Below are 26,271 nucleotides of genomic sequence, written 5' to 3'. Positions count from 1 at the left end.
TGATAAATTACTCTATGGAAGGATACTCCCACGTAACACCTCCCCCTGACCCACCCCCACCCAACGTGAAAAAGTCCCCCTGAAAACGTCTGTACACTTCATAATAACCATTACTATATGTAAACAATGGTCAAGGTTTGTAACTTGCAGCCTCTTCCCCGCGCCCAAGACATAAGTATTAGGTTTTCAACTAAGCTGAACAGAATGGCTATCTCAAAATATTATCCGGTGACTTTGGGGAGAAATGTGCGTTGGAGGGGGCCTAGGTGCCCTTAAACTTTGTGGTCACTTCAAAAGGGCACTAGAACTTTTAATTTCCGTTAGAATGAGCCTCTCGCGAAATTCTACGACTACTGGGTTGATACGATCACCCCTGGGGGAAAAAAATAAAATAAACACGCATCCTTGATCTGTCTTCTGGCAAAAAGTACAAAATTCAACATTTTTGTAGATAGGAGCTTGAAACTTTTATTACAGGGTTCTCTGATCCGCTGAATCTAATGGTGTGATTTTCGTTAAGATTGTATGACTTTTAGGGGGTATTTCCCCCTATTTTCTAAAATGAGGCAAATTTTCTCAGGCTCGTAACTTTTGATGGGTATAACTGACCTTGATGAAATTTATATATTTAAAATCAGCATTAAAATGTGATTCTTTTGATGTAACTATTGGTATCAAAATTTCATTATTTAGAATTTCGGTTACTATTGAGCCGGGTCACTCCTTACTACAGTTCGTTACCACGGACTGTTTGAAAGAGTTTGAATTTTTTCCCGGCGTTCTGTAGTTTTGTACCTCGCGATTGAGGTGTACAAAGTATAAAATTTTTGGGAAGTTTCCAAATTACCATACACTTTAAGGCATCATTTCGCAGTCTGGGAGTTGCCACCCCATAAGGGTTGTAATCTCATAAGAAAGGGGTAACGGTCGGAGAGAAAATTTTAAGCACTCAGGTTGTTAATAGTAAAACCCTCGTGCAACTGAACAACTGAACCCCGTTTAACCAAACCCCAGTGAAATTCAACCCGCTTTTAACTGAAACCCCATGTAACTGAACCTCGTACAACTGAACCTACTTACAACTTAACCCTCTTGCAACTGAACCATCGTGTAACAGTAAGAATTCTAGCCAGAATTTGATTTTAACAAAATAAGTTAAAAGGTGAAAAAATGAAAGTGAAGTTTTGACTTCTAATGAATTTGAGACCAGAAAAACATATTAGAATTCCACTTGAACGTCAGAGTCCATAAATCTAAACGATAGGTTTTAAGATATTTTTCATTTAGCATCATCACTTAGGAACATAAAAACAAAACTTTACTTCAGAAACATCTCTAACTTTTCCAAGGATCTAAAGAATTGACGTAAACCTGGGACAATTCTGTAAATTACAAATTGACATATCACCTTCAATCTATAGCCGTTCCATTTTACAGTTATACCTAAACGCATCTACTAAATAGTAAACCATTCTCCCTAGATTAGTGCTGCTAAAGTAGCCCTAAATTTTCTCCTTACTTTGCAATCTTAGTCGTTTAGAGTAAAGATAATGATGAATGTAATTAAAATTTCATAGTAGGAAATTTCGCCGTTCCATTCATGCAACTAAGAGAATTAGTTAATAAAGTAAATCAATTTTTTTTTTATTTACAATACTTTTAGTTTATTTCTCTTCCACATCTGAAGCTATTTTCAAACAGTTCGTGGTAACGAACTGTAGTAAGAAGCGACCCAGCTCAATAGTAACCAAAATTCTAAAAAATAGAATTTTGATACCAATAGCTACATCAAAAGAATCGCATTTTAATGCTGATTTTAAATATATAAGTTTCATCAAGTTTAGTCTTACCCATCAAAAGTTACGAGCCTGATAAAATTTGCCTTATTTTAGAAAATAGGGGGAAACACTCCCTAAAAGTCATAGAATCTTAACGAAAATCACACCATCAGATTCAGCGTATCAGAGAACCCTATTGTAGAAGTTTCAAGCTTCTATCTACAAAAATGTGGAATTTTGTATTTTTTGTCAGAAGGCAGATCACGGATGCGTGTTTTTTTTTTTTTCCAGGGGTGATCATATCGACCCATTGGTCCTAGAATGATGCGAGAGGGCTCATTCTAACGGAAACAAAAAGTTCTAGTGCCCTTTTTAAGTGACCAAAAAACTGGAGGGCACCTAGGCCCCCTCCCACGCTGATTATTTTCCCAAAGTCAACGGATCAAAATTCTGAGATAGCCATTTTATTCAGTGTAGTCGAAAAACCTTATAACTATGTCTTTGGGGACGAGTTACTCCCCCACAGTCCCCGTGGGAGGGGCTATAAGTTACAAATTTGGACAAGTGCTTACATATAGTAATGGTTATTCGGAAGTGTACAGACGTTTTCAGGGGGGGTTTGGTGGGGGGAGGGGTTGAGAAGAGGGGGATATGTTGGGGGAACTTTCCATTGAGGAATTTGTCATGGGGGAAGAAAATTTCCATGAAGGGAGCGCAGGATTTTTTAGCATTATTTAAAAAAACAATGAAAAAATAAATACAAAAAAGTTTTTTTCAGCTGGAAGTAAGTAGCAGCATTAAAACTTAAAACGAACAGAAATTATTACGCATATGAGGGGCTCATCTCCTCCTAATACCTCGCTCTTTACGCTAAAGTATTTTTAGTAATTTCAACTATTTATTCTACGGCTTTTGTGATTCAGGGGCCATTCTTAATGAATTGGGACAAAATTTAAGCTTTAGTGTAAAGAGCGAGGTACTGACGAGGGGGTGAACCCCATCATATATGTAACAAAAATATGAAAATACAAATGTTCGTTAAGTAAGCTAATTTATAAGTTACGTATATCTTTTACTAATAAAAACATTCGTAAAAAATTAGAAGTTCTAGTTGCCTTTTTAAGTAACCAAAAAATCGGAGGGCAACTAGGCTTCCTCCCCCGCTCTTTTTTTCTCAAAATCATTTGATCAAAACTATGAAAAAGCCATTTAACCAAAAAAAATATGCAAATTTCGTTTTAATTATTCATTCCTCTGCGGTGAGCCAAAATCAAAACATGCATTGATTCAAAAACGTTCAGAAATTAAATAAAAAAACAAGCTTTTTTAACTGAAAGTAAGGAGCGACATTAAAACTTAAAACGAACAGAAATTACTTCGTATGTGAAAGGGGCTGCTTCCACATCAACGCCCCGCTGTTTACGCTAAAGTTTTTTACTGTTTTAAAAAGAAGAGTTGAGAGAAAGAGTCAAACTTTAGCGTAAAGAGCGGGGCGTTGATGAGGAAGCAGCCCCTTTCATATACGAAGTAATTTCTGTTCGTTTTAAATTTTAACGTCGCTTCTTACTTTCAGTTAAAAAAGCTTGTTTTTTTATTTAATATTACATTAGAGCGACCTATTACCTTTATTTGTGTAAAAATTCTTATTCCATTTTGATCATTGCAATACAGACCACTGTAAGTAGCAATTAAAAGACTAGCGTTACCGAAATAGTAAATACCTTTATCTTTGTATGTAGCCTACCATAACCTATTTCATTCCAACTTCTTACCCCAAGTCCAATTTTTTAAGCCACCATAGTTGCCAAAGCAGCTGTAATGCAGACTTTACGGAGTGATATTTTGGTCTTTTGTAAGTGTCACTGACAATTTCGATAAAAATGAAGAAATAAAAGTGTACGGTGTAAAATGTTTTTTTGCAAGTTTAATTGAGAAAAATTAGCAGGTATTACCGCGAGTATGTGTCAATTGCTTAAACGAAGGCAAAATCTAAACATTTTAGAGATGGAGGTAAAAAAGGCGTACTGAAAAAGCCTATTCTGCAGGTTTTCAGGCCCAAGCCAAAGAAGAGCCAAGACTTTGTTTGTTGGGTAAACATTTTTAGTTTTCTTCGTGAGATGCCAAATGGAACTGGTTTTTGTTGAGATTTTCACAGACTATTTGTTAAAAATAATTCACAAAAGACTAAATTGTGGCAAGTAAGGATGCCACTGAGGCCAAAACTAAATGCTGGATTGTTCTTTGACAAAAGTGCTAAAATGAAAGTGAATCTAGAGTTTTATAAACTTTTATGACAAAAAATTTGATTGTGGCAACAGCTTAGTACGTATTTGCAAGAAATAAACGAACGAAGTTAGCTAAGAGTGATACATATGCTAAACTTAAGACAATTAAAAAAAAATGTTTTAAAGTGTGCATGCTGATTTTGTATGATATCTCAGCATTCAGTAAAATGGACAATCTGTATCAACACGTAGAAGGGCTGCTAGCTACAATAGCTACTTTTTACCTTGAGGTTTTTTTTACTGGGTTTTCAGCTTGAATCTCACTCTTTACTTCAGTCAAGAGAACTTGCTTTACTCTCATTTAATCTTCACAGTGTTTATTACCCGTGTAAAACACAGAATATTTTTAAAATTACAAACCACAACTATTCTAGAAATTTGACATTCGGATGGCACACCAAACTTTTCATTAGCCTAATGCATGATGACTCGTCAAAACTTATCATTCAAGGAATTTCCAGACTCACGGACAATTTCCGAAGGGGAAATAAATCCAGAGTACAAACAGATTTTGAAGCAAATTCCTATCACCAAACATTAGACAACAGTACGGGGAAAGAGTGAATAACCAGAAGCGGTCAATTGCTACCAAAAAAACTGTGGACATGACATCTGGAAGTTTTATGATGAGAAAAAAAAACAGCTATTCTCTTTTAATGTCTTTAAAGTGATTTAGTATCTTAAATTATACTTCGCAAGTCATAAAAGCAAATGAAGATTTATGGATTTGCTTCCTATCTATTAAAACTAAATTAATGATAATATTGTACTAATTTTGAGCACTTTAGAGGAAACAAGTGCATGGACACCAAAGGAAAATAGTTCTTCCTTTCCTAAAAAAATGTTCATTTTTGCGGGGGGGGGAGGTAGAAGAGGTGCTATTTTGTTAATTATTGATAAGCCAACTTTAATACTTATTAAAGAATACCATATAGTTTATACCGTGTACCATTATCATTTACACCATATATCAGTTTATCCAGAATCACTATCATTAAGTCGTATTGATGAGCGTGTGGTGGCAGCAGATAGGTATGATGAAGGAAGCAGACTTCAGGCTAGCCCCTTTCCTATTTCCTGATATCACGAAAATTTCACGATTTTTAATCATTTTTTATATGGTCAATATAATTCACATGTTCTTGGCTAGTTTTTTTTCTTTTTCGATCCTGCCCTCTTCCCCGAAATAACTTCCTGCAGACTTGTTCTGTATTCGGAATCCAAATCACGCAGGCCTTTCGGTTAAGTCTCGGAGGGGAACAGAGTCCGCAAGGAATGATGCAGACCATAAAGTAGAAGGGGGTTTTGAACGGGTATCACACTATATAATGTCTTTTAAAAGTAACAAAAAAAACCTCGCTTTTTTCCAAAGAGGGTCAAAATACCCTCAAATGTAAATTCTAATACATCCAGTTGATATACCATTATCTAAAACACATCTTATTGGGTTTTGAGTTCCCCATCTGGAACTTCGGCAGGTCTTCGGCAGGCGGATCAAACTCTACAGTATGACTTGAAAGCCACAGCCAGTTCCATGTTTATCCATAAATCATCAGCTGATAATGGCATATATGCTGCAGTGACTACCAATGTTGTTGATAAATCATCAACAGATGACGATCTTTTTAAGCATCAAAACAGATTTTAAGCATCAAATCCTTTTTCAAAGCCACAAGGGAGTTAAACAGCTAGAACTGCAAATTCTAAGATTATGAATCGGTTTACCATGCTCAATATCCTCAACTGGAAGTTTTGAGCCCCCCTAATGAAAAACGAGTAAACGAGGTTGTTATTTTACTCTTCCTGTTACCGTTAATTTTAAATTAGAGACCCCTGAAGGTTGAAAGGCTTGGCCATGAGTAGGCTGGAGTTTAAAAACGGATGACTAAATGGATTTGCTGGATATGGATGAAATACCAAACAGTTCGTGGTTATGAACTGCAGGGGAAGACTATATGTTGATTTTGTTAGCATTAAATAAAAAACAGGTTTTTCTAACTGAAAGTAAGGAGCGACATTAAAACTGAAAACGAGCAGAAACTATTCCATATACAAAAGGGGGTGTCCCCTCCTCAACGCCCCACACTTTACGCTAAAGTTTGACTCCTTCTCACAACTCTACTTTATAAAACAATAAAATCTTTACTGTAAAGAGCGAGGCGTGAGTGAAAGAGAAATCTTTTGTAAACTAGTTTGAGAATTAGAATTAAGAACGTTCTTAAGACCTTTAAAGGCCATTATTCACAATCAAACCAGCTTCTAAAATTAGATGGTAGTGGAGCTTCTGTCCAGTTCTCACCTAAGCACTATAATCACATAATTCTTAATTCATTACATTCATAAATTGTAATTATCAGATTCTCAGAGTTGCTCCCACTCTTTGCTTCCCAGCCCCCTCCCCACCCCAACACCTGGATATAGCCCTAGGCTATATCAAATTTCTTTTTCTTATTACCGTTTAGATTTGCAAAATTTGGCTACTGTCAATAAGAAATAAGTGCAAAAAATAACACAAATTATCAAACAAAACGAGATCACGTCCAGCGAAAAAGAAGAGAAAATGTAAATATTTCGGTTAAGACCTCAATTTCGTCCTCAGTTTAGAAATAAGAGTAACAAAATATTGATAAAAGTCCATCGGACAATATAAAAAGCAAAAACCACAAACAACGTAAAATGAATAAAACTGAAAGCTAAAATCTGTCTTTTTCGCTAGCTTTGATTTACTTCGTTTAATTTTTGTTCTCCTACTTTTTTTCTCATTTTGTCATGCTCAATCAGTGTGGTCTCAGTAAATATTTGAAATTTTCAAACTCAGCTAACTTTTCTATTCAGCCTAGGGACATACCCGGGTATTAGGGAAAATGGGGCTGGGATGAAGTTAAACTGAAGTGACTGAAAATCTAGTAAAAGGGATTTGTTTAATTCAATGAAATAAGAATTTGGTTATAATAGTGTCTAGTTCAGAATGGGACATAACCTGGATTGGTGCCAATAATTACTTAATTTCTGAAAGGGAGAAGGTATTTTGTCTCCACTTTGTTTTTATAAATATTCATTTTAAAGTTTATCCTTGTGACTCTATACAATTTGGAGTCAGCAGTATGCTTTTAAGCCTAAAACTTAAAAATGTAATAAGTGAACTGGGCCATAACAGCTTTCGAACAATTAATATTTCTAGCCATAAATTGAAATTTGATCCTTTTTCTAAGCTTCACGACAAAATGTTAACAGTGGTCAAAATCCATTATAGGAACACCTTGTAGAGTCTATTTGGGGTAAAAATCTCAAGTTGCGTGAGTTTTGAAGTGTTTTAAATATAATGCTAATTATATGTTATTTATCAGGTTGTAAAATAGTAAAGAAGAGCACAGGCTATTAGGACTAGTGTATCACAATGTCATTACACTAACTATAAAATTACAGCTTCAACAAGATTTATAACTTAATGAAACGCAGGACATGGACGACCTTAAAGTCATTATCCCATTTAAAGCTCAAGTTAAGTCATAGAATAAATCGGAAAGCGCGTTTCTGAAAACGAGGAGAGGCAATTAGCCAGTACTTAAACTGAAAACGGCAATATTAGCCAAACCCAACCTACGATCCTAAATGGTTTTACAAACGCCCAGAGGATATATTGCATAGATTTATGACTAGGCCCATTTTGGTCTTGAAAAAAGGAAATGGATTCTTTCTAATTGTTTTAGCACTGGAAAAGAGGGCAACTTTATTTGTGTAAGGGTCTTCTAGAATTCAACAGTATTAACAAGCATTGAGATCAAAGACAGTTTGAATTGTGTTAACCTAAAAGCATAAAAAGCACTGAGAATAATTGCCTCGCAAGATACTTGGAGGTAACATGACTAGACGAAATAGGGGTTACACTCCTAGAAGTATGGCACCCTCTTGAAATTTTGGAGAAAAATATCTAAAAAGCAGGGAATTTATGCCAAAAGGATCTAGTTGCGCAAATCAAATTCGCAATTAATTTTGTACGGCATACCATGCTTTTGTGGGCGTAATTGTCACATTAAAACGCTTTTGTCTGCAGCGGATTTGTGGTGCCAGAAGTTAGCGTCTTGCGCCTCAAAATTGAATACACTAGAGAGAAGCTATATTAAACTTTAGTACCTGGCAAAAATGTGCTAGGTATGGAACAAATACATATTTGAGGGTGCCTTTTTTTCTTCTTTGGCTGTTTCAGTGAGTAATGTAAGCGGTTCAATTCTAACAGCGGTGTGTGTTTTATGAACCGTGTAAAAACAGCTTAAAAAGCCAAGTAAAACGTTGCATGTCTTGCCCATAACTCATTTATAGTTAGGACACACCAATGCTTCAATGGACACGGTGATCAATCCTAAATGTTGATGCCTCGATGTCAACTCTCGTAATTAAATAAATTGTTATATTTAGGCATTTAGAAAAATGCTTAAAACGGGTAGTTTTGGTCTGCATTCGACTATATACAGGTAGTTTTTGGTGCAATTCTGATGAAAATTGCAGCATGATATCCGGCATGCCCAAGAATCATATTGTGGAGGATTCAAGCTCCAATGTGAAAAAACAAATGATAACGTGAAAATGTGAAAAAAATGATAACAAACAAGCTATTTGTTTGTTTTTTGCCAGGTACGACCGTATGATCATTCTGAAGTTACGTACGTAGAATATTCGAAGAGGACTCATTCGAATGGGAGGTAAAAGTTGCAAGAAAGAGTGATTTCTACCGTCATGTGCTAAAAAAAAAAAAAAAAAAAAAAAAAAAAAAAAAAAAAAAAAAAAAAAAAAAAATCAAACAGGGTCAAAATGCTATCGAGTAAAAACTTTTATATTAACAATCAGTTCAGAATTATAGATTAGCAGAATAAATTTCCTCCCGGTATCCCTGGTCATATTGCCAGATGGAACTGAATTTGCCTCCAAACGTATGCACAGTCCATACAAAATAAAGAGCTATTATAATTTAAGTTCGTTTGAAGTTTGAGTGGCATACCTTCATTACAAAAAAAAATCTTATTTAATTCTCTCTCAGAAAACAATTTTGAGCGTTGCTCTCTCGTACGATGACCGTAGATATTCCTTTTTGTGTCACGTTAGCGTCTTACGAAAACCCTTTTCCTTTTGCTTACATCCCTGGGAGGTGATCTGATAAACCCAAAACTGACCAGGCGAATACAACCCGAATGTAGCAAAATCTTGGATCTTGCCGCAAAATGTCCAAATGTATCAAATTGTACCAGGAGCCGTAATTGTACCAAAACGATACAATGTTGCAACGCTATTAGAACACTGTAGTATACCCTGTTGGCAACGCTGGTGGCGGATACACTCTAAGACTTATCTGGTTCAACCAGCGTACTGGAGAAACTGTAATGTTTAGTGAATCTTACCCAGCGATTAGCTAATCCTGTGCCTCCGGTGTTACTTCCTTGTCTATGGTGAACAAACACAGCAAAAAATATATTCCAATCACAAACAAAGTAGTAGGATCTGGGTGGGATCGCTCCCAGCTCCAGGGGCGTGATTTGCTATTGGACAAGGGGCAACTGCCCCCTACAGACCTCATTTCCCCCCCCAGGCTTCAGTTTGCCCCCAAATGAAATTTAGTTTATGCAAAAAAAACTTGTCAAAACTATGGTAAACCTGCATAATTCAAGCATCCAGAGAAACAGGTCAGTTTTCTGAAGTATATCTTTGCCCTTATGGTACTATATGGCTTATTTTTCGATTTTCACTGTCATTTTCACTTAATACGGGAACAGTGGCTCCAACTTTGCCCCCTCATGATTCTGACGAAATTACGTTACTGCCCAATTCCCAGTCTCGAGATTTTAAGGATATTTCCAAAACTTCTTATATTTTTCATATACTTCGTCAGTTCATATGTTTTGTTTTTATTTGGGCATTCCAAAATAAATTCGTGTTAGTGCTAGGTTTGGCCCCTTGGCTGATTCTTTAGCTAAGAAATTTTCAGGTGTTGGTCACCCGAAAATTGAAAATATCATTAAATTTTGTGGCCTTGTAGGCCTATGAAAAAATTCGGACTGTCCTACTCTTATGTACTGCATATTTTTATATTAGCCAAATTTGTTTGTTTTTTTTGCAAACTAATTACGTACAACTGGTGAGCAGGTTAGTTTTCATAGCAATTTTGTAATAAAATGCCAAAACACAAAATTTTGTTATGTGACAATTATTGTTTGCTGACAGTGAGAAAATTAAACTAAAATAAAGTGAAATTATTCCTTTTTTAATACCATGAGGTACAGTTTAAAACATGCTCAAAAATTTTTCTCGGAAAACAAGTTTGAAAAAGATCCAGGGGCCTTGTCACATTTTGAAACAAAACCACCAGAAACCAATTACTGGCATGCACACACTTGAAAGAAAAGCTGTACAAGTTTGAACAGAGCTGGCCAGTCGAAATGAAAATGAATTTCATTTAATCAAAATTGAACTCTTACCCCAAAGCATCGGCCGGGTTCTTTCATTTGAGCCGGTGTTTGCCTAACCATACCTCTTCCCAGTGCTTCTCTTTGTCGCTGTGCAGCGAATAGCCGCAATTCTCGTCGTTCATCCTCAGTCAGTGAAGAACAAAATCGAATTTCGTTATCATGAGGCGGTAGTTGATATAGCAGCTGCCGTACTCTGTTTTTCTCACCCACAGAGTTCACATAAGGTACTTTTTCTTCAGGTAGCGATGAAAAATATAAATGGACCTAAAAAAGAATCAAACTTAACAAATATTTCTAACTAGTCCCTATTTTTTCTTTTTACAAATGGATTGTTTTTGTAAATTTTTTTTTAAGATATGTCGTTCTTTATGCCAAGTCAAATACGAGAATAATTTTAGTTTTGGAAATTACGTAAAACAGGAAATAATTAAACAAAAACAACACAGTGGCAGACTTAACAATTAAGCTCCTTGAAAAATAGGTAATTTAGGCGTTTTAATAATTTATGCTTTATTAAACGAAACATGGCAAAACCAGACAAAATGTATAGTTACAAAAAATGTAATATGGAACTGGAACGCACACAGGCTGGAGAGTTGGGTCTGTACCTTCACGGAACTCTAGAGGATTTTGTGTAATTGCTTATTTTATCAATGTAGTTTTCCTATTTTTGACGTTTGGCGTAATAGGCATAATGTCGAATTCTACAGCCCGCACGTGTCTGTCAGATAATTCCCTATTCTGAGACAAGTCCTGCCAGGCGGACAGCCAAGATTCTGAATACACCAATCGACTTCACTGACTTGGCAAAAATTGATGATAAGGATTTTGAGCTACTGCCTAGCCTTAGCGTCTACATTCAGCTCATTTTCGACATTATATTAAAAGAAAAAAAATCCTCAGCGTTCGGTCTCGACGCCTAATTTTGACTTTTTTCCGAATTCTTTAAGAATGGCCACTGAAACACAAGGGTCATTTAATTGGAATAAGAAGCTTTAACAAAACACAAAGAATGTTTAACATAAGGTACGAGAGTTTGTAGAAAGGGTGCCCTCCACATACGGAAAAATTTCTGTTCGTTTTGAATTTTAAGGATACCCCTTACTTTCAGGTGAAAAAACTTGCTTTTTTATTTACTTTCTAATCGTTCAAATCTGCCCCCCACCCTCCTCCGTTGAAAATTTCCCCTAGAAAATCCCTTCCCCTTAAAAATTATCCCACAGAATATTCCACCATGGAAAATTTCCTTCAGACAATTTCCCTTCTCGCTAAAAATTCCCCCCGGAGAATTTTCCCCGATCAATTCCCCTTCGGAAATTCTCCTTTCTTTCTTTGAAAAAAAACTTTTTTGCTTAATTTGTGATTACCCCCTTCCCCGAAATTCCTCAAATGAAAATGAATCCCCCCCATATATATATATATATATATTATATATATATATATATATATATATATAAACTATGTGCAATACATATATAATATATATATACAACCCCTTCTCTCTCGTATATAATTTATAACTTTCCTCCTGACGGAAAATTCTACATAAATCACTTACAGAAAATATATCTCCCCCATAAAACAATTATATATTTATAATATATATATATATATATATATATATAATATATATATAAAATTTATATATATATATTGTATTTGATATATATATATATATATTAATAATTATATATATATATATATATAATAGCATAAATAATTCTGTCGGTATAATGTTATAATATATTCATATTCTTTCGATATATATCATATATATATATATATATATATATATAATCGTTACGAATGTTTGAACATATATATATATATATATATATATATATATATATATATATATATATATATATATCTTTTTCCAGTCAAGGATGTCCCAATAAAGAAAAGACAGAACATATCGCATAAGAGCTCCCCTTCGATCTATTTAAGTATTTCATGCAAACACAATTCTATCTTTGAAATATTAGGTAATAAAGTTATTTACTGAGACAGCACTAGGGGGACCTTTTAAATTTAAGCTTATAGAAGGAATGAGTGAGAGGATATAATTTTTGATTTTGACGTGTGCTCAATCTCAAAAGAAGAAGGGGAAATGGTTCCTTTCCCATCGTTTCCGACCCCCTTCTTAAAATGATTGCACAGTAAAAATGTATTTCGACAACCTGGAAGTACCAAGGACAGTGAAATTAAATCAGATTGTTCAAAAATGCAGTTTATCTTTGAAGGAGTGGTTGTGTTCAGGAATCAACAGATTGTTAATGTTTGAATTCCTGCGGACGAAAAGCGTTGTCAAATTTAGCTAATTCATTGTGCTTAAGTATTTTCAAGGTTTAACGCGGCAACACTGACGAAAATGTGGTACTCCCCCTAAACGTTATAATTTTGAAACAATCAGCGAAAAACAATAGAATATTGCGATTTTTAAGTATATATGAGTCCAGGGGACAAAAAAAATTATTTGGAAGTCCGTCGTATTTTAACATTTGGAAGGTTACAACACGTATTTTAACATTCAGCAACGTTATCCAAATTGTGCCCCGGACCTCCAAAACTGACCCATCAGAAGTTATTTTTGAAAAAAATTTCTTGTAAGTTAATATAAAAAAAAGTTAAAACTGATTTATTTTGAATCTTTAAACAGGATTTCTTTTGGAATTGGTATCAAGAGGTTACAACCTATTTATTGCAGTCATAAACGCAACGCAGGAATTTATTTCATGGAGGGAGGCTAAATTCGAAGAATGCAGACAACTATAAATTATATGAAACTAATATATTTACATATTTTTCATGTTAATTAGTCCTACTCCCCAGCCGTCGTCTCGTTCTCACGTTCGGTGGTTCTAACTTTAGTGTACATTATGTAGCCTAGTGAATAGCCCCTCGTTTAGTACTGCACAGATCCCAACTTCTGATTCTTATACTTTATTTTAAATCTAAAGTGTTTCACTTTTGTATTTTATTTTATACGTTTTTACTCATTTGTCTCTTATTCAAACTTCCGCTACAAATCTAGTCCCACCCCTCAAGAGCTTAAATAATCTAATTGAGTCTTTTACTCTAAAATAGAAACCAGTTGGACTCGTACGTAATTTTTATATCACCCGTAATTGTGTGTAATGAGTTTTTTTGAAGTTTGCTATCGAAAAAAATTGAGTGCTTTAGATTTTTTCAAAACTAATCTTAAGAGCTCAAAGCGTTTTTTTTTCTTTTTTTTTTGGTGTTACTTCTGTATATTCAAAAATTTGAATTTGAATTTAAATTCAAAATATAAGCCTGAAAAAATAATACTTTGCCTGACGTTCATGGCTTTGTGCATAAAAAAAAATGAAAATTCCGTAGGGAAAAACAAGGGATAGAGAGAAAAATAACATGATATATTTTCGGATTGAACATAAAAAAATGAATTAGATAACTTTACTATTGGTTCAGAACTTATCACTAGTTTTTAAGCACAGAACACTAAAAGGTTGCCAAAAAAACAAACTAAAAAGGTAATTACTTAGCTAGACAAAATTACAACTGCAATTTTGAATTCAGCGTAAAATTTTTCAATTGAAGCACATCTAACTTTTTGAGCAAAAAACTGTTTTTAAGCAACAAAATTGTGCACAAAATTATGGAAGGACTGGCATAAATATTGAGCAATAAAAAAACCCCAATAACTGGCAGCCATGTCTAAGCCAAATACAGGCTTTTCTTGAAATTTAGGCAACTCGTTTTTTCCGGCAAAGTTAGTACCTTTCCCTGCTTCCGTCTGTAATCTATCAATATGCTAAGCAAATCATCTACTCTGCATTTATATTACCATTTAAGGTGACAGCGGACATTTCTCTTGAATAAAATGTCATGTTTGACTTTTACAGCGTTGACTCTTACATAGTTGACTTTGTTAAACTCCTTGGGCAAAATGGACAATTTTATTGTTTTAAAAATTACAAATTATCGTCTAACAGTAATCACACTCAAACATGTTCACCCAGGGAGGCGGGACCTTAGGCAAGTGCAGACGATTTTTCTAGATTTTCAAATGATGTATGGACAGCGGTGTAAAAGAATGAATGGGGAATGAAATAATCGGATGTATATTCAGATTTTATCATAATTGCCGTGGTAGCTGTATACTAGTGAAGAACGAAGCAAGGTCCTAGTAACAACAAGCCAAAAATAACAGATTAAAAAAAAACTTGCTAATGAGAAAAATATCATTTGCAGCTGATTGAGGAATCGTAACTAATACCTCGATTAATCTTTATAGTAAATACTATTTCGAAAACAAATTTCTGGAAAATTCGACAAATAGACTGAACCCCCCTAAAAATGGGAACGGATCGAAACAAAAAGTGCGCCATTGGAATCGCTATGGCCGAAAAGCTTGTTCAGGAGACCTATAGTACCCCTGGCATGAACAACAAGGAAAATCACTTTTTTGTATGGATTCTCCCCCACTGCTAGGGGGCACTGGAAGATCATAGAGAGCTGGTTAAGGGATAATTTAGTATAGCTCAGAGACACCATTTGAACCACGGCCATTTCAACTGAAGAATCCAAAATTTATCAATATGCACAAAAAGCCCCAGATGCCCAAAAATATGTAATTTTTTATATTTTCATGTCCCCCCCCCCGACCAAAAGAAAATCTGAAGTTGCGTTTCTTAATGTAGAGACTCTAACAACTCTTTTCAAATACTGACTTTTTAAGTAACAACTTTGGTATTCTCGATTAAATATATAAAAACAATCAAGCAAACATAAATATTTTACTGGACAATAAAGATGTAACTTACTACGAATATAATGTACTTATAATAATGTATTAACCACTATGCTTAAATATTTCTCAAATTTTTATGGGAATTTTAAATACCTGGAATGACAATGTTTTGCCCTCTAGAAAAGACCCAGTTCGTCCATTGATTATCCACAATTACGCCAGTAAATTTGCTGTATTTCAAATGATGCAAAAAATTTTTTATTGAAGCACAGTCTCTTCTCCAATCAGAGCCAAGATCTCTCTGAATTCATTTCTTATAAAATCACTGAACTCCTTATTTTTCCAATTAAATCAAGAGTTCCCAACGTCAAAATGACCTGCTTGTTAGAAATGGTTCCTTTGATGGCATTACTTTTTAGTTACGGTCTGTCTCTTGAAGAATTTCTCCTAGCTGTCATTCCATTTGCACTTATTACAGCATTTGAACTGGCTTACTCACGTCAAAAAAGATTGAATTAGAGTTCATGTTAGGTCTTTTACTGTCTTCTTATTGCTCAACCTAATCTTAGCACGTAAGGCCTTAATTACAAGGAGTCTCAAAGGCCAGAGGGAATTGTAATAAACCATGCAGAAGATACTAAGCTTGCCATAAAAGGAAGTAGCTTTATTAAGATAATCATATTTATTTTTGAGATTTTGTCAGGTTAAAGAGACTAGGGAGGATCCTTTTGCATAATCACTTTCTGTCAAAAAAAAAAAAAAAAAAAAAAAAAAAACGGTCTAGTTCAGAAATTTGATGTAGAAACTAAGCTTACGATTCATCATAATTAATTGAGAAACTAGAGCACTCTTTCTAAATAGTTTGGTTATTCAGAAGACTACATAAAGAAAACACAAACTTCATAGGAGAACAAAAAAAGATTTTTTTTAGCAAATAGATTTTAATTACGAACATTCTTGAACAGGGAAGAATCCATTAAGAGTTGCAAAAAAAAAGCGAAACAATTTTTACATCAAAGGCTTTATTTCTGTAAGCGAGAAAAGGAAGCATGGTGCATTTTGGGGAAACTCAAAATTTCCAAGTAGCCTAAACAAGGTACACGACAACAAACTAGGATTGTAAGCCCGCTTTTGAAGGGAGTTTCATAAAATTAACACAGCTTACCTTTGCCTGCAGTAATGACATTATTGCTATTTCTAGCGCCACAAATACTGTGAGGTAAAGCAAGATGCCAAATTTAAAGGGAGGGGGAGGATATCTTGGGACCGGAGCCCCCATGAAATCTCATTATTTTCACAAGCCTTTCCAAAGTTTCCTTTAATGTTCGTATAATTTGTCTGCTATTTCTGCTGCTAAGTCCCCCTCCCCTAGATTTTAAAAAATTAAGTATTTTTACCAATATTCATTAACTACTACTACTACTACTACTACTACTACTACTACTAGCAACTCACCGCAGCACCAATCCGCCTGAGGCCAACACAGCTACGTACGCTCCTCCTCCATCCCAATATATTCAAAGCCTCCCTCTTTACAGCATATCTTTTTTTAGTATTTTTCACCAAAAAAAGAACAAAACTGTCCCACTGATTGCAGACATTTAGCGTCACGCATAGGCCACCTTATATTTTGCCTCCAAACACTTCTTGCTCAGTGGTGGACAGACGGTTAACCAAACGCTTTGCTACACACTTGTGTCTAAATGTGTATGTTTACTTGTATGCAAAATTTCATGAAATAAAAACGGATAGAAAAACATAAACGCACAGTCAGGGTTGTATTATATCTTATCTGGTTATTGCAAAAACACACGCAATTACCCAACTGAATAAGAGAAGCTTGCGATGAAAATTCTCCAAGAATTTAAGTTATTTTTCTGTAGGTAGGCGGAAGTTGGATCAAACTTCAGCCTTTCAAAGGAGATTGAAACCAGGGTTGCCACCTGTAGCGTGAAAGTGCTATTTTAGCACTATTTTATCATGTGTAGCACTGTAGCACGTGCTCAGGGTTGCTTAAATAGTGCTAGCTTGTAGCACTTAGAAACTGACCATGGTGGTACCCCTGATTGAAACGGCCATCTCTTGTAAAAAAAAGCCCGTATAGTCCTTTTTCAAGGCTTCCTGCAATTTTTAGAACTAAGAGAGAGTTCATGCTCATCTGAATGTCGTTACTGCGATGAAACCAGCCTGCAGATACTAGCGTAAGCCAAATAATTCGGTTTACAAATTTACTAGAGAAAGTGTCAGAAAATAGTCAAGAAAAACAAGAAAACGAGTGATCAATCATTGGGATGGGAAGTGATAACTAATTGTTAATAGATCGAACTTCTTCAATTCCGCCCATGATTCAAGACCAATTAGCTATTACCACAAAAGGTCAAAGTTTAAAGAAAGCCCTTAGCTATGACTTTATAATTAGTATATGTGAATAAATTGTATTGACCTACGACACAATACTGCGATAGTTGCAGAATTTCCCATTGTTGTGAGGTAGGTTTAAAAGGAAAGGTGACATTAATCTACTGTAGCTTCCGCTTCTTGTAAAAAGCAGAATAGTAAAACATGTACTTTCAAGTTCACAAATTAAATCGTATTCCATAGGAAATACAAATTCAGCTTATATAAGATCCTTTCAAACAGACACATTTCCAAGAATTTTAGATCGGGGAACGCTGAATATATTGAGTAAATGCTAGTTTTGAAGTTTGGATTGAGGGAGTACAGAGCAACAACTATTTTGTTTTAAATAAAAAATACAAAAAGAGGCAGATTAAAAAAAAAATGAATGAAATTATAAAAGCTATAAAGACGCTTGAGATTCCGGTTAGAGAGGGGATGAAGGTATACTTCCTTGCTCGTAGACACGGATATATCAGAAGCTGATCGGACAAAATCTGCTTTTGATACTTTCTTAGGATTTATAGTCAAAGCATGAAGTAATAACCATAATAACTTTACACAATCACAAGGATTTTCCCTAAAATTAAGAAATAATACCAAAACTTTACAGAATTTTTTTTCCCCGTAAAACCAGGCAAGTAGCCACGGGGCCTTCGAATATCTACCTCTTCCTCAATATCAACATTATTTTGAAAGTTTAAACAAATTTTAGTACATTATTTACATGAGCGCCTGCTTGGGCGTTTTTTTTTTTTTTTTTTACTTACCTTCACCCCCTTGGAATGTTTTCATTGAGTTCATACATCAATCAGGAAATAGCTTTTCAGGAGCCATTTTGACTAAGCCCATTCTAAAATGCACTTAAGAACATTCTTTGTGCTCAAACCAGCCATTTTAAACCTCCTGGCCCGTACCTCCGTCCAAAACTCTAGATTTTAATTTTTTTTTTTTTTATATTCTCAATATAACTAGTCGATTTTGTCGTATTTTGAGTTTATACACCTCCCCCTCTAGAATTGGAAAAAGGTTGGATCCAAAAATGTCACCACTAAGCAGAAATCGACCGTGAAATTAAGGTAAATCCATACAATAAAGCTTTGCATAATCCTTTTTTAAAATGTGATTTCGTCTCCAAAATCTAAAAAAAATTAAACTCCTTCTACGCAGAAAAACTGCAAATTCCTTCTACCCGGAAAAACTACAAATTTTAAGACTATAAATGAAAGCGTGTGGCGGGCACAACAAATAATATTATTATTCAAGGGCCTTTCCAACACCATATCCTTCAATATGAACAGAAAAATCATATCACCATGATTCTTGAGAATTGCTAATAAGTTTTAATTATTAGTGCATATGAAGATTAAAGTATTCATTTTATTCTTAATGCTTTAAATATCGGAGTGATATAATAAAACCAGTGATTTGAATAAATCTCTCGTACTTTGTTGGTGATTAAATAAAAAAAAGAAAACAAGTTTTTTTTTAACTAAAAGTAAGGAGCGACATTAAAACTTAAAACGAACAGAAATTACTCCGTATTTGAAAAGGGCTTTTCCTCCTCAACGCCCCGCTCTTTACGCTAAAGTTTGACTCTTTCTCTTAACTCTACTTCTTAAAATAGTAAAAAACTTTAGCGTAAAGAGCGGGGCGTTGAGGAGGGAAAGCCTTTTTCATATACGGAGCAATTTCTGTTCGTTTTAAGTTTTAATGTCGCTCCTTACTTTAAGTTTAAAAAAACTTATTTTTTTAATTTAATTTCTGGACGTTTTTTGAATTAATGCATCTTTTTATCTTGGCTCTCTGCACATAAATAATTAAAACGAAATTTGCATATTAATTTTTTTTTGGCTAAATGGCTTTCTCATCATCAGTTTTAATCGGAATATTTTGAGAAAAAAGGAGCGAGGGAGTAGGCCTAGTTGACCTCCAATTTTTGATTGCTTAAAAAGGCAACTAAAACTTTTAATTCCTTACGAACGTTTTCATTAGTAAAAGATATACGTAACTTACGAATTAGCTTACATAACAAACTTTTGTGTTCGTATGTTTTTATTGCGTATATGAGTGGTTCACCCCCTCGTCAATACCTCGCTCTTTACACTAAAGCTTAAATTTTGTCCCAATTCCTTAAGAATGACCCCTGAATCACAAAGGCCGTAGAATAAATAGTTGAAATAACTAAATTACTTTAGCGTAAAAAGCGTAGTATTACGAGGAGGTAAATCCCTCATATACGTAATAATGTTTGTTCGTTTTAAGTTTTAATGATGCTCCTTACTTTCAGTTGAAAAAACTTCTCATATTTATTTTTTCATTGTTTTTTTTATGTAATGCAAGAAAATTCTGCGCCCCCTTCATTGAAATTCTCTTCCCCATGACAAATTCCTCCATGGAAAGATCCTCCCACGTAACCCCCCCCCCAGAAACTCCCCCCCCAAAAAAATAAATAAAAAAATCTCCCTAAAAACGTCTGTACACTTCCCAATAGCCATTATTATATGTAGCCTAAACACAGGTCAAAGTTTGCAACTTACAGCCCCTCCCACGGGGACTGTGGGGGAGCAAGTCGGCCCCAAAGACATAGTTAATAAGTTTTTCGACTATGGTGAATAAAATGGCTGTCTCAGAATTTTGATCTGATGACTTTGGGGAAAAATGAGCGTAGGAGGGGGCCTAGGTGCCCTCCAATTTTCTTGGTCACTTAAAAGGGCACTAGAACTTTTAATTTCTGTTAGAATGATTAATTTTGTGACATTCTAGGACAACTGACTCGATCCAATCACCCCTGAGAAAAACAACAAACAAATAAACAAATAAACACGCATCCGTGATCTGTCTTCTGGCAAAAAATGCGAAATTCCACATTTTTGTAGACAAGAGCTTCAAACTTCTACAGTAGGGTTCTCCGATACGCTGAATTTGATGGTGTGATTTTCGTTAATATTGTATGACTTTTAGGGAGTTTTCCTCCCTATTTTCTAAAATGAGGCAAATTTTCTCAGGCTCGTAAATTTTGATGGGTAAGACAAATCTTGATGAAATTTATTTAAAATCAGCATTAAAATGCGATTCTTTTGATGTAATTGTTGGTATCAAATTTCCATGTTTTAGAATTTCGGTTACTATTGAGCCGGGTCGCTCCTTACTACAGTTCGTTACCACGAACTGTTTGATTTGATCAAGTCAATAGGATCACGTCAGAAGCAGCGGAAAAGCTGCTTATTTTCTTAAATTTTTGAAAACGCTTAGCCTATCCCTAACCAAAGTAAAAAAAATGACTGAAAAATCAATATTAAGACATATTTCAAAACAAGCTTTGAAAAAAAGATTAAAACAATCCTTTATTTTAATTCTGATTACAGACCTTTAATTTGTGTCAAGCTTAACATTACGTATGCCAAGTAACATGTAATTGAAGATGAAATTTATCAAAAACCATATTTTTCTGTTTTTAGCTTGGAAGTACAAAGGCCATATAAACTTTTATGTTTAGCTTTCAACTTGGTACGAGTTACCAACTTAAAACTAGCATAAAATGGAATGTTTTCTCACTGTATTTTCCAAAGCTCTTGATTTTAGAATTCATATTTCTACGGAAAGACCTCTTTTGTTTCAAATTAATTCAAGACTTTCTAAAACCAAGTCGGATCTTCTTTATAATTTTCAAGGAAACGCGCATCGATTTATAATACTGATTTAAAAAAAAGTCAAACTGCAAAACTTTTGCCAACAAGAGTTGGCAAAAAAAAGGAGAAAATATCAACTCGCATCAACAGAATTCTCTAGTTTTTCTACTTGGCAGTTAGAATCTTTGATTCTTCCCGTATAATCCTCTTTGTAACGACTGTTTCCTAGAATTTGTACTTAAGTAAAAAAAAAGTTCTGATAGCCAAGAGAAAAGACCTTAAAAAATATAACAATAAGAGACTTAAGTCTTTTCTTTCATAGTGGATAAAAGTAACAGTCACAAAGGGATACCTGAAGATCGGTGCATCTGTACTCAGAACTCGTTCGTTTTCACTGATTTTTAAGCAGGCTCGTATGCAAACAGGGGCTCTGGGCTGCTCTCTAAATTCCAAAACTTCTACCTACTTTTCTTTCGCATGCTAACCAATGGTCTGGATTACACAGGTACCGACCTCCTCATTCACTCCCTTCGGCTGGGAGTGCAATGCGTGGTTGGGAGGTAAGTCACTCGATGCTTCTCGTGTTTTCCTCAGATTTCTTAAGGCACCAGATTAGAGCTGGGTCGACTCTGGCTGAATTTACAGAGTCATACCATTGACCCCGACTCAAACCAAATAACCAGCAACACCAGGATTTGAACCCCTGTCCTCGGGATTTTAAGGCTGGAGCGGCAACCACTTGGCTAGGACGGGTCATGATATTTACGGCTATTCTATAATTTCCTTTGTTTTTCATTGGCGTGGTGCATTGTTTTGCCTTTTATTTGAACCCCTCTCCCCTTTACAGATATCCATCCGTATATGCCTTCTAATAGGTGCGCTACGTGTATTCTCAACTCTTTAGCGCCAACTACGAAGCCCTAAATCCTTTTTGGCACAATCTTCTGTGAGTACAATTTTCCTACACCAGACATACTCTCATTGAAATCAACTTCAAGACACAATAAAATACTCAAATGCTACTTGAGAAAAAAAATCCTCGTAAGACCTCACCCCTCCCCGGACAGTTTTCTTGAGGCTATGTTGCATCCAACAACCACAAAATACAACATGAAAAAGTTTGAGCAATCTGCCAAGAAAACAAAACACGGGATGAAATTAAATTGGCTTAATAGCTCCAGCGTTGGCGGCAATAAAATAGAAAAAGGGTGAGTTGGTTCCTGGAGTCAGGATTTATTTCTGCACCTGCTGTGGCCGAAATACTTTGATTTGAACCCGGCATACTTAATGGCCCATTTTTCTTGTTTTCCAATAGTTATGAGCTCCTAAATGAATTCCAACCATCCAAACCCTAATTCTGATCCCGTCAATAGATGCACCATGAAGGCTTTGATTTAGAGACCGAGAGGAAAAAATCGACGAACCGGTAATATTTTTCCTTCATTTGATGAGGAAATTGAGTTTTAAACTTATTACCTACTCATTTAAGATTGAAATGGGCTAAAATTATTAGTTTGATTATATAGGTCCTGAAGCCAATTTTAAAGGGTAATTTTTGAGAATTATGCCGGTCCTCAGAGGATGTAAGCATTTTTCAACATCCTTTATAATATCCATGAAAGTGCAATACATTCAATAGGACTGTTGGTAGCGGGAAATCTCTGCTAAAGGCTAAGGGTAATGATCAGAAGCTAATTAAGGGGTCATTAAATCCCTATTAAAACTACCAAGAATAATACGAACTTTATATTAATGATGATCAGTTTAACATGTTATTTAGAAGCAGAAATATAAACAATGTTTTGAATGCCGTTATTAACAGAAGAGGAAAGCATCATGATTTGCCTTTGGTGTTGTCAAACAGTTCGTGGTAACGAACTGTAGTAAGGAGCGACCCGGCTCAATAGTAACCAAAACTCTAAAAAATGGAATTTTGGTACCAATAGCTATATCAAAAGAATCGCATTTAAATGCTGGTTTTAAATATATAAGTTTCATCAAGTTTAGTCTTACCCATCAAAAGTTACGAGCCTGAGAAAATTTGCGTTATTTTAGAAAATAGGGGGAAACACCCCCTAAAAGTCATAGAATCTTAACGAAAATCACACCATCAGATTCAGCGTATCAGAGAACCCTATTGTAGAAGTTTCGAGCTCCTATCTACAAAAATGTGGAATTTTGCATTTTTTGCCAGAAGGCAGATCACGGATGCGTGTTTATTTGTTTTTTTGTTTTGTTTTTTTTTTTTTTTCCCAGGGGTGATCGTATCGACCCAGTTGTCCTAGAATGTTGCAAGAGAGCTCATTCTAACGGAAATGAAAAGTTCTAGTGCCCTTTTTAAGTGACCAAAAAAATTGGAGGGCACCTAGGCCCCCTCCCACGCTAATTATTTTCCCAAAGTCAACGGATCAAAATTCTGAGATAGCCATTTTATTCAACGTAGTCGAAAAACCTTATAACTATGTCTTTGGGGACGACTTACTCCCCCCACAGTCCCCGCGGGAGGGGCAACAAGTTACAAACTTTGACCTGTGCTTACATACAGTAATGGTTATTGGGAAGTATACAGGCGTTTTCAGGAGGATTTTTTGGTTGGGGGGAGGGGTTGAGAAGAGGGGGATATGCTGGGGGGACTTTCCATCGAGAATTTGTCATGGGAGAAGAAAACTTCCATGAAGGGAGAGCAGGATTTACTAGCATTATTTAAAATAAAAAATTAAAAAATAAATGTGAAAAAGCTTTTTCAGCTGGAAGTAAGGAACAGCAATAAAACTTAAAACAAACAGAAATTATTACCCATATAAGGGGCTCACCTCCTTATGATACCTAGCTCTTTACGCTAAAGTATTTTTAGTAATTTCAACTATTTATTCTACGGCTTTTGTGATTCAGGGGTCATTCTTAATGAATTGGGATAAAATTTAAGCTTTAGTGTAAAGAGCGAGGTACTGACGATGGGGCGAATAACCTCATATATGTAATAAAAACATGAGAATACAAAAGTTCTTTACGTAAGATAATTTATAAGTTACGTAAATCTTTTACCAATAAAAAGATTCGTAAAAAATTAAAAGTTCTAGTTGCCTTTTTAATTAACCAAAAAATCGGAGGGCAACTAGGCTTCGCCCCCGCTCTTTTTTTCTCAAAATCATTCGATCAGAATTATGAGAAAGCCATTTAGCCCCCCCCAAAAAAAAAAAATGCAAAATTTTATTTTGATTATTCCTCTGCGGAGAGCCAAAATCAAAACATGCATTGATTCAAAAACGTTCAGAAATTAAATAAAAAAAACGAGTTTTTTTAACTGAAAGTAAGGACCGACATTAAAACTTAAAACGCACAGAAATTACTTCTTATATGAAAGAGGCTGCTTCCTCATCAACGCCCCGCTCTTTACGCTAAAGTTTTTTACTGTTTTAAAAAGAAGAATTGAGAGAAAGAGTCAAACTTTAGCGTAAAGAGCGGGGCGTTGATGAGGAAGCAGCCTCTTTCATATACGGAGTAATTTCTGTGCGTTTTAAGTTTTAATGTCGGTCCTTACTTTCAGTTAAAAAAACTCGTTTTTTTTATTTAATTCATTCAAAAGAACGATAATAATACTAAAAAAAGTAAGATATCTTTAAAAAGCAAACAGCACAATAAGCCACTGTTTAAATTATTGAAGCCAGGCATAAGCAATCAAGTTCTTATAGCCTAATATATGTCAACTTAAAAAAAAGTATTTGCGAAAAAGAGCTTTCCAAGGAAAGTAAAGAGGAATAGCTTAGCACTAAGAGGCTCAGAGCTAAAGCCATAAGGGTCGTTAAATAGTTAAACTTAAACAAGAAGAAAGCAGCCCAAGTGAGGGTGTGGCGGCAGCCCCTTCAAATTCTCTAAAGACTAGAGGGTCATTCGCGCTTTACTGAAAACAAAATTAATGTTGATTTTTCTTTAAATAAACATTAATATACTTGAAAAGTCTACTTAGTTCCGTTAGTCTAATATACTACGGGTTTTCATTAATATTTTCTACGTGTTAAATATGCTCTTTTCAAATGTTGGGGAAATCAATTGGTGATTAATGAATCACAAGTCTAAAATATTACTGTTTTTGATTTATTTAACTGTCCCCTCAATATTCCTTGAAATTTTCAACTTCATACCCTTAGTGGTAGTAGCAGTCATAATAGTTGTAGCAGAAAAAGTAGTAGTAGCAATAGTTGTATTAGTAGTAATATGCAGTTGTTGCCTGTTGGTCAGTTGCACATCCCCCTCATCATGCCCTGGAAGTATCAAATTAGTAAGCCAAGCCATTCCTAAGATATTGTTGATACCCCCTTTTAATAGCCGGTATGCATACAGTGTGGTTTGATTTAGTCCAACGTTCACCTTAATATTTCTTGCGATTTTTCACCATGATATCTTCAGCCTTAGTACCTTAGATATACTCACCTTAGAAATAGTAGTTGTAATAGCAAGTTGTAATATAAGTAGTTGTAATAATAGTAGTTGTAGTAGGAGTAGTATTAGTAGTGGTGTGCAAATATTGCCTATTGGTTAATTGATCATCCCCCTCGTCATTCCCTGAAAGTTCGAATTTAATACTCTAAGTCATTCCTGAGATACACCCTTTTGAAAACCCGCAAGCACATTGTGTACTTTGATTTAGTTCAACACTCTCCTTCACATTACTCTCCTTCACATTCCCTGAAAGCTTCAGCTGAATGGCCTTGGGCTATTTGGACACTGAAGGTTAAACAAGCCCGCATTTCATGATAACACATACTATATGTAAACAGTGGGCAAATTGTATAGCTTACAGCTCTTGCCCTAAGGGCTGTAGGGGAGGTTGTCATCCTCAGAGACATAGTTTGTGTACCTTTCGGCTATGCTGAACAAGACGGTTATCTCAAAATTTTTATCAGATGTCTTTGGGGGAAAATGTGTGTGGGAAGAGAGTTGGCTGACTCCAAATCACTTTTTACTCTTAAAAGGGCACTAAAACTTTTA

General features: G+C 35.1%; 2 protein-coding genes across 2 annotated transcripts in view; one reads left to right on the top strand and one right to left on the bottom strand.

Annotated features, from left to right (window-relative positions):
- LOC136034773 (ER degradation-enhancing alpha-mannosidase-like protein 1) overlaps positions 1-26,271 on the top strand; it is a 200,626-nt gene that overhangs the window by 144,418 nt on the left and 29,937 nt on the right. The gene's annotated exons all lie outside the window — the stretch shown is intronic.
- Positions 1-26,271, bottom strand: part of LOC136034772 (uncharacterized) — a 109,547-nt gene that overhangs the window by 57,751 nt on the left and 25,525 nt on the right. Inside the window, exon 2 of the mRNA XM_065716181.1 lies at positions 10,531-10,785. Coding sequence (XP_065572253.1) covers positions 10,531-10,785 — 255 coding nt within the window. The remainder of the gene's footprint in view (positions 1-10,530; positions 10,786-26,271) is intronic.

This window comes from Artemia franciscana, chromosome 13, assembly GCF_032884065.1.
Source record: "Artemia franciscana chromosome 13, ASM3288406v1, whole genome shotgun sequence".
NCBI lineage: Eukaryota > Metazoa > Arthropoda > Branchiopoda > Anostraca > Artemiidae > Artemia > Artemia franciscana.
The sequence above is the reverse complement of the archived record's forward strand: the minus strand, read 5'-3'. Positions and strand labels throughout refer to the sequence as shown.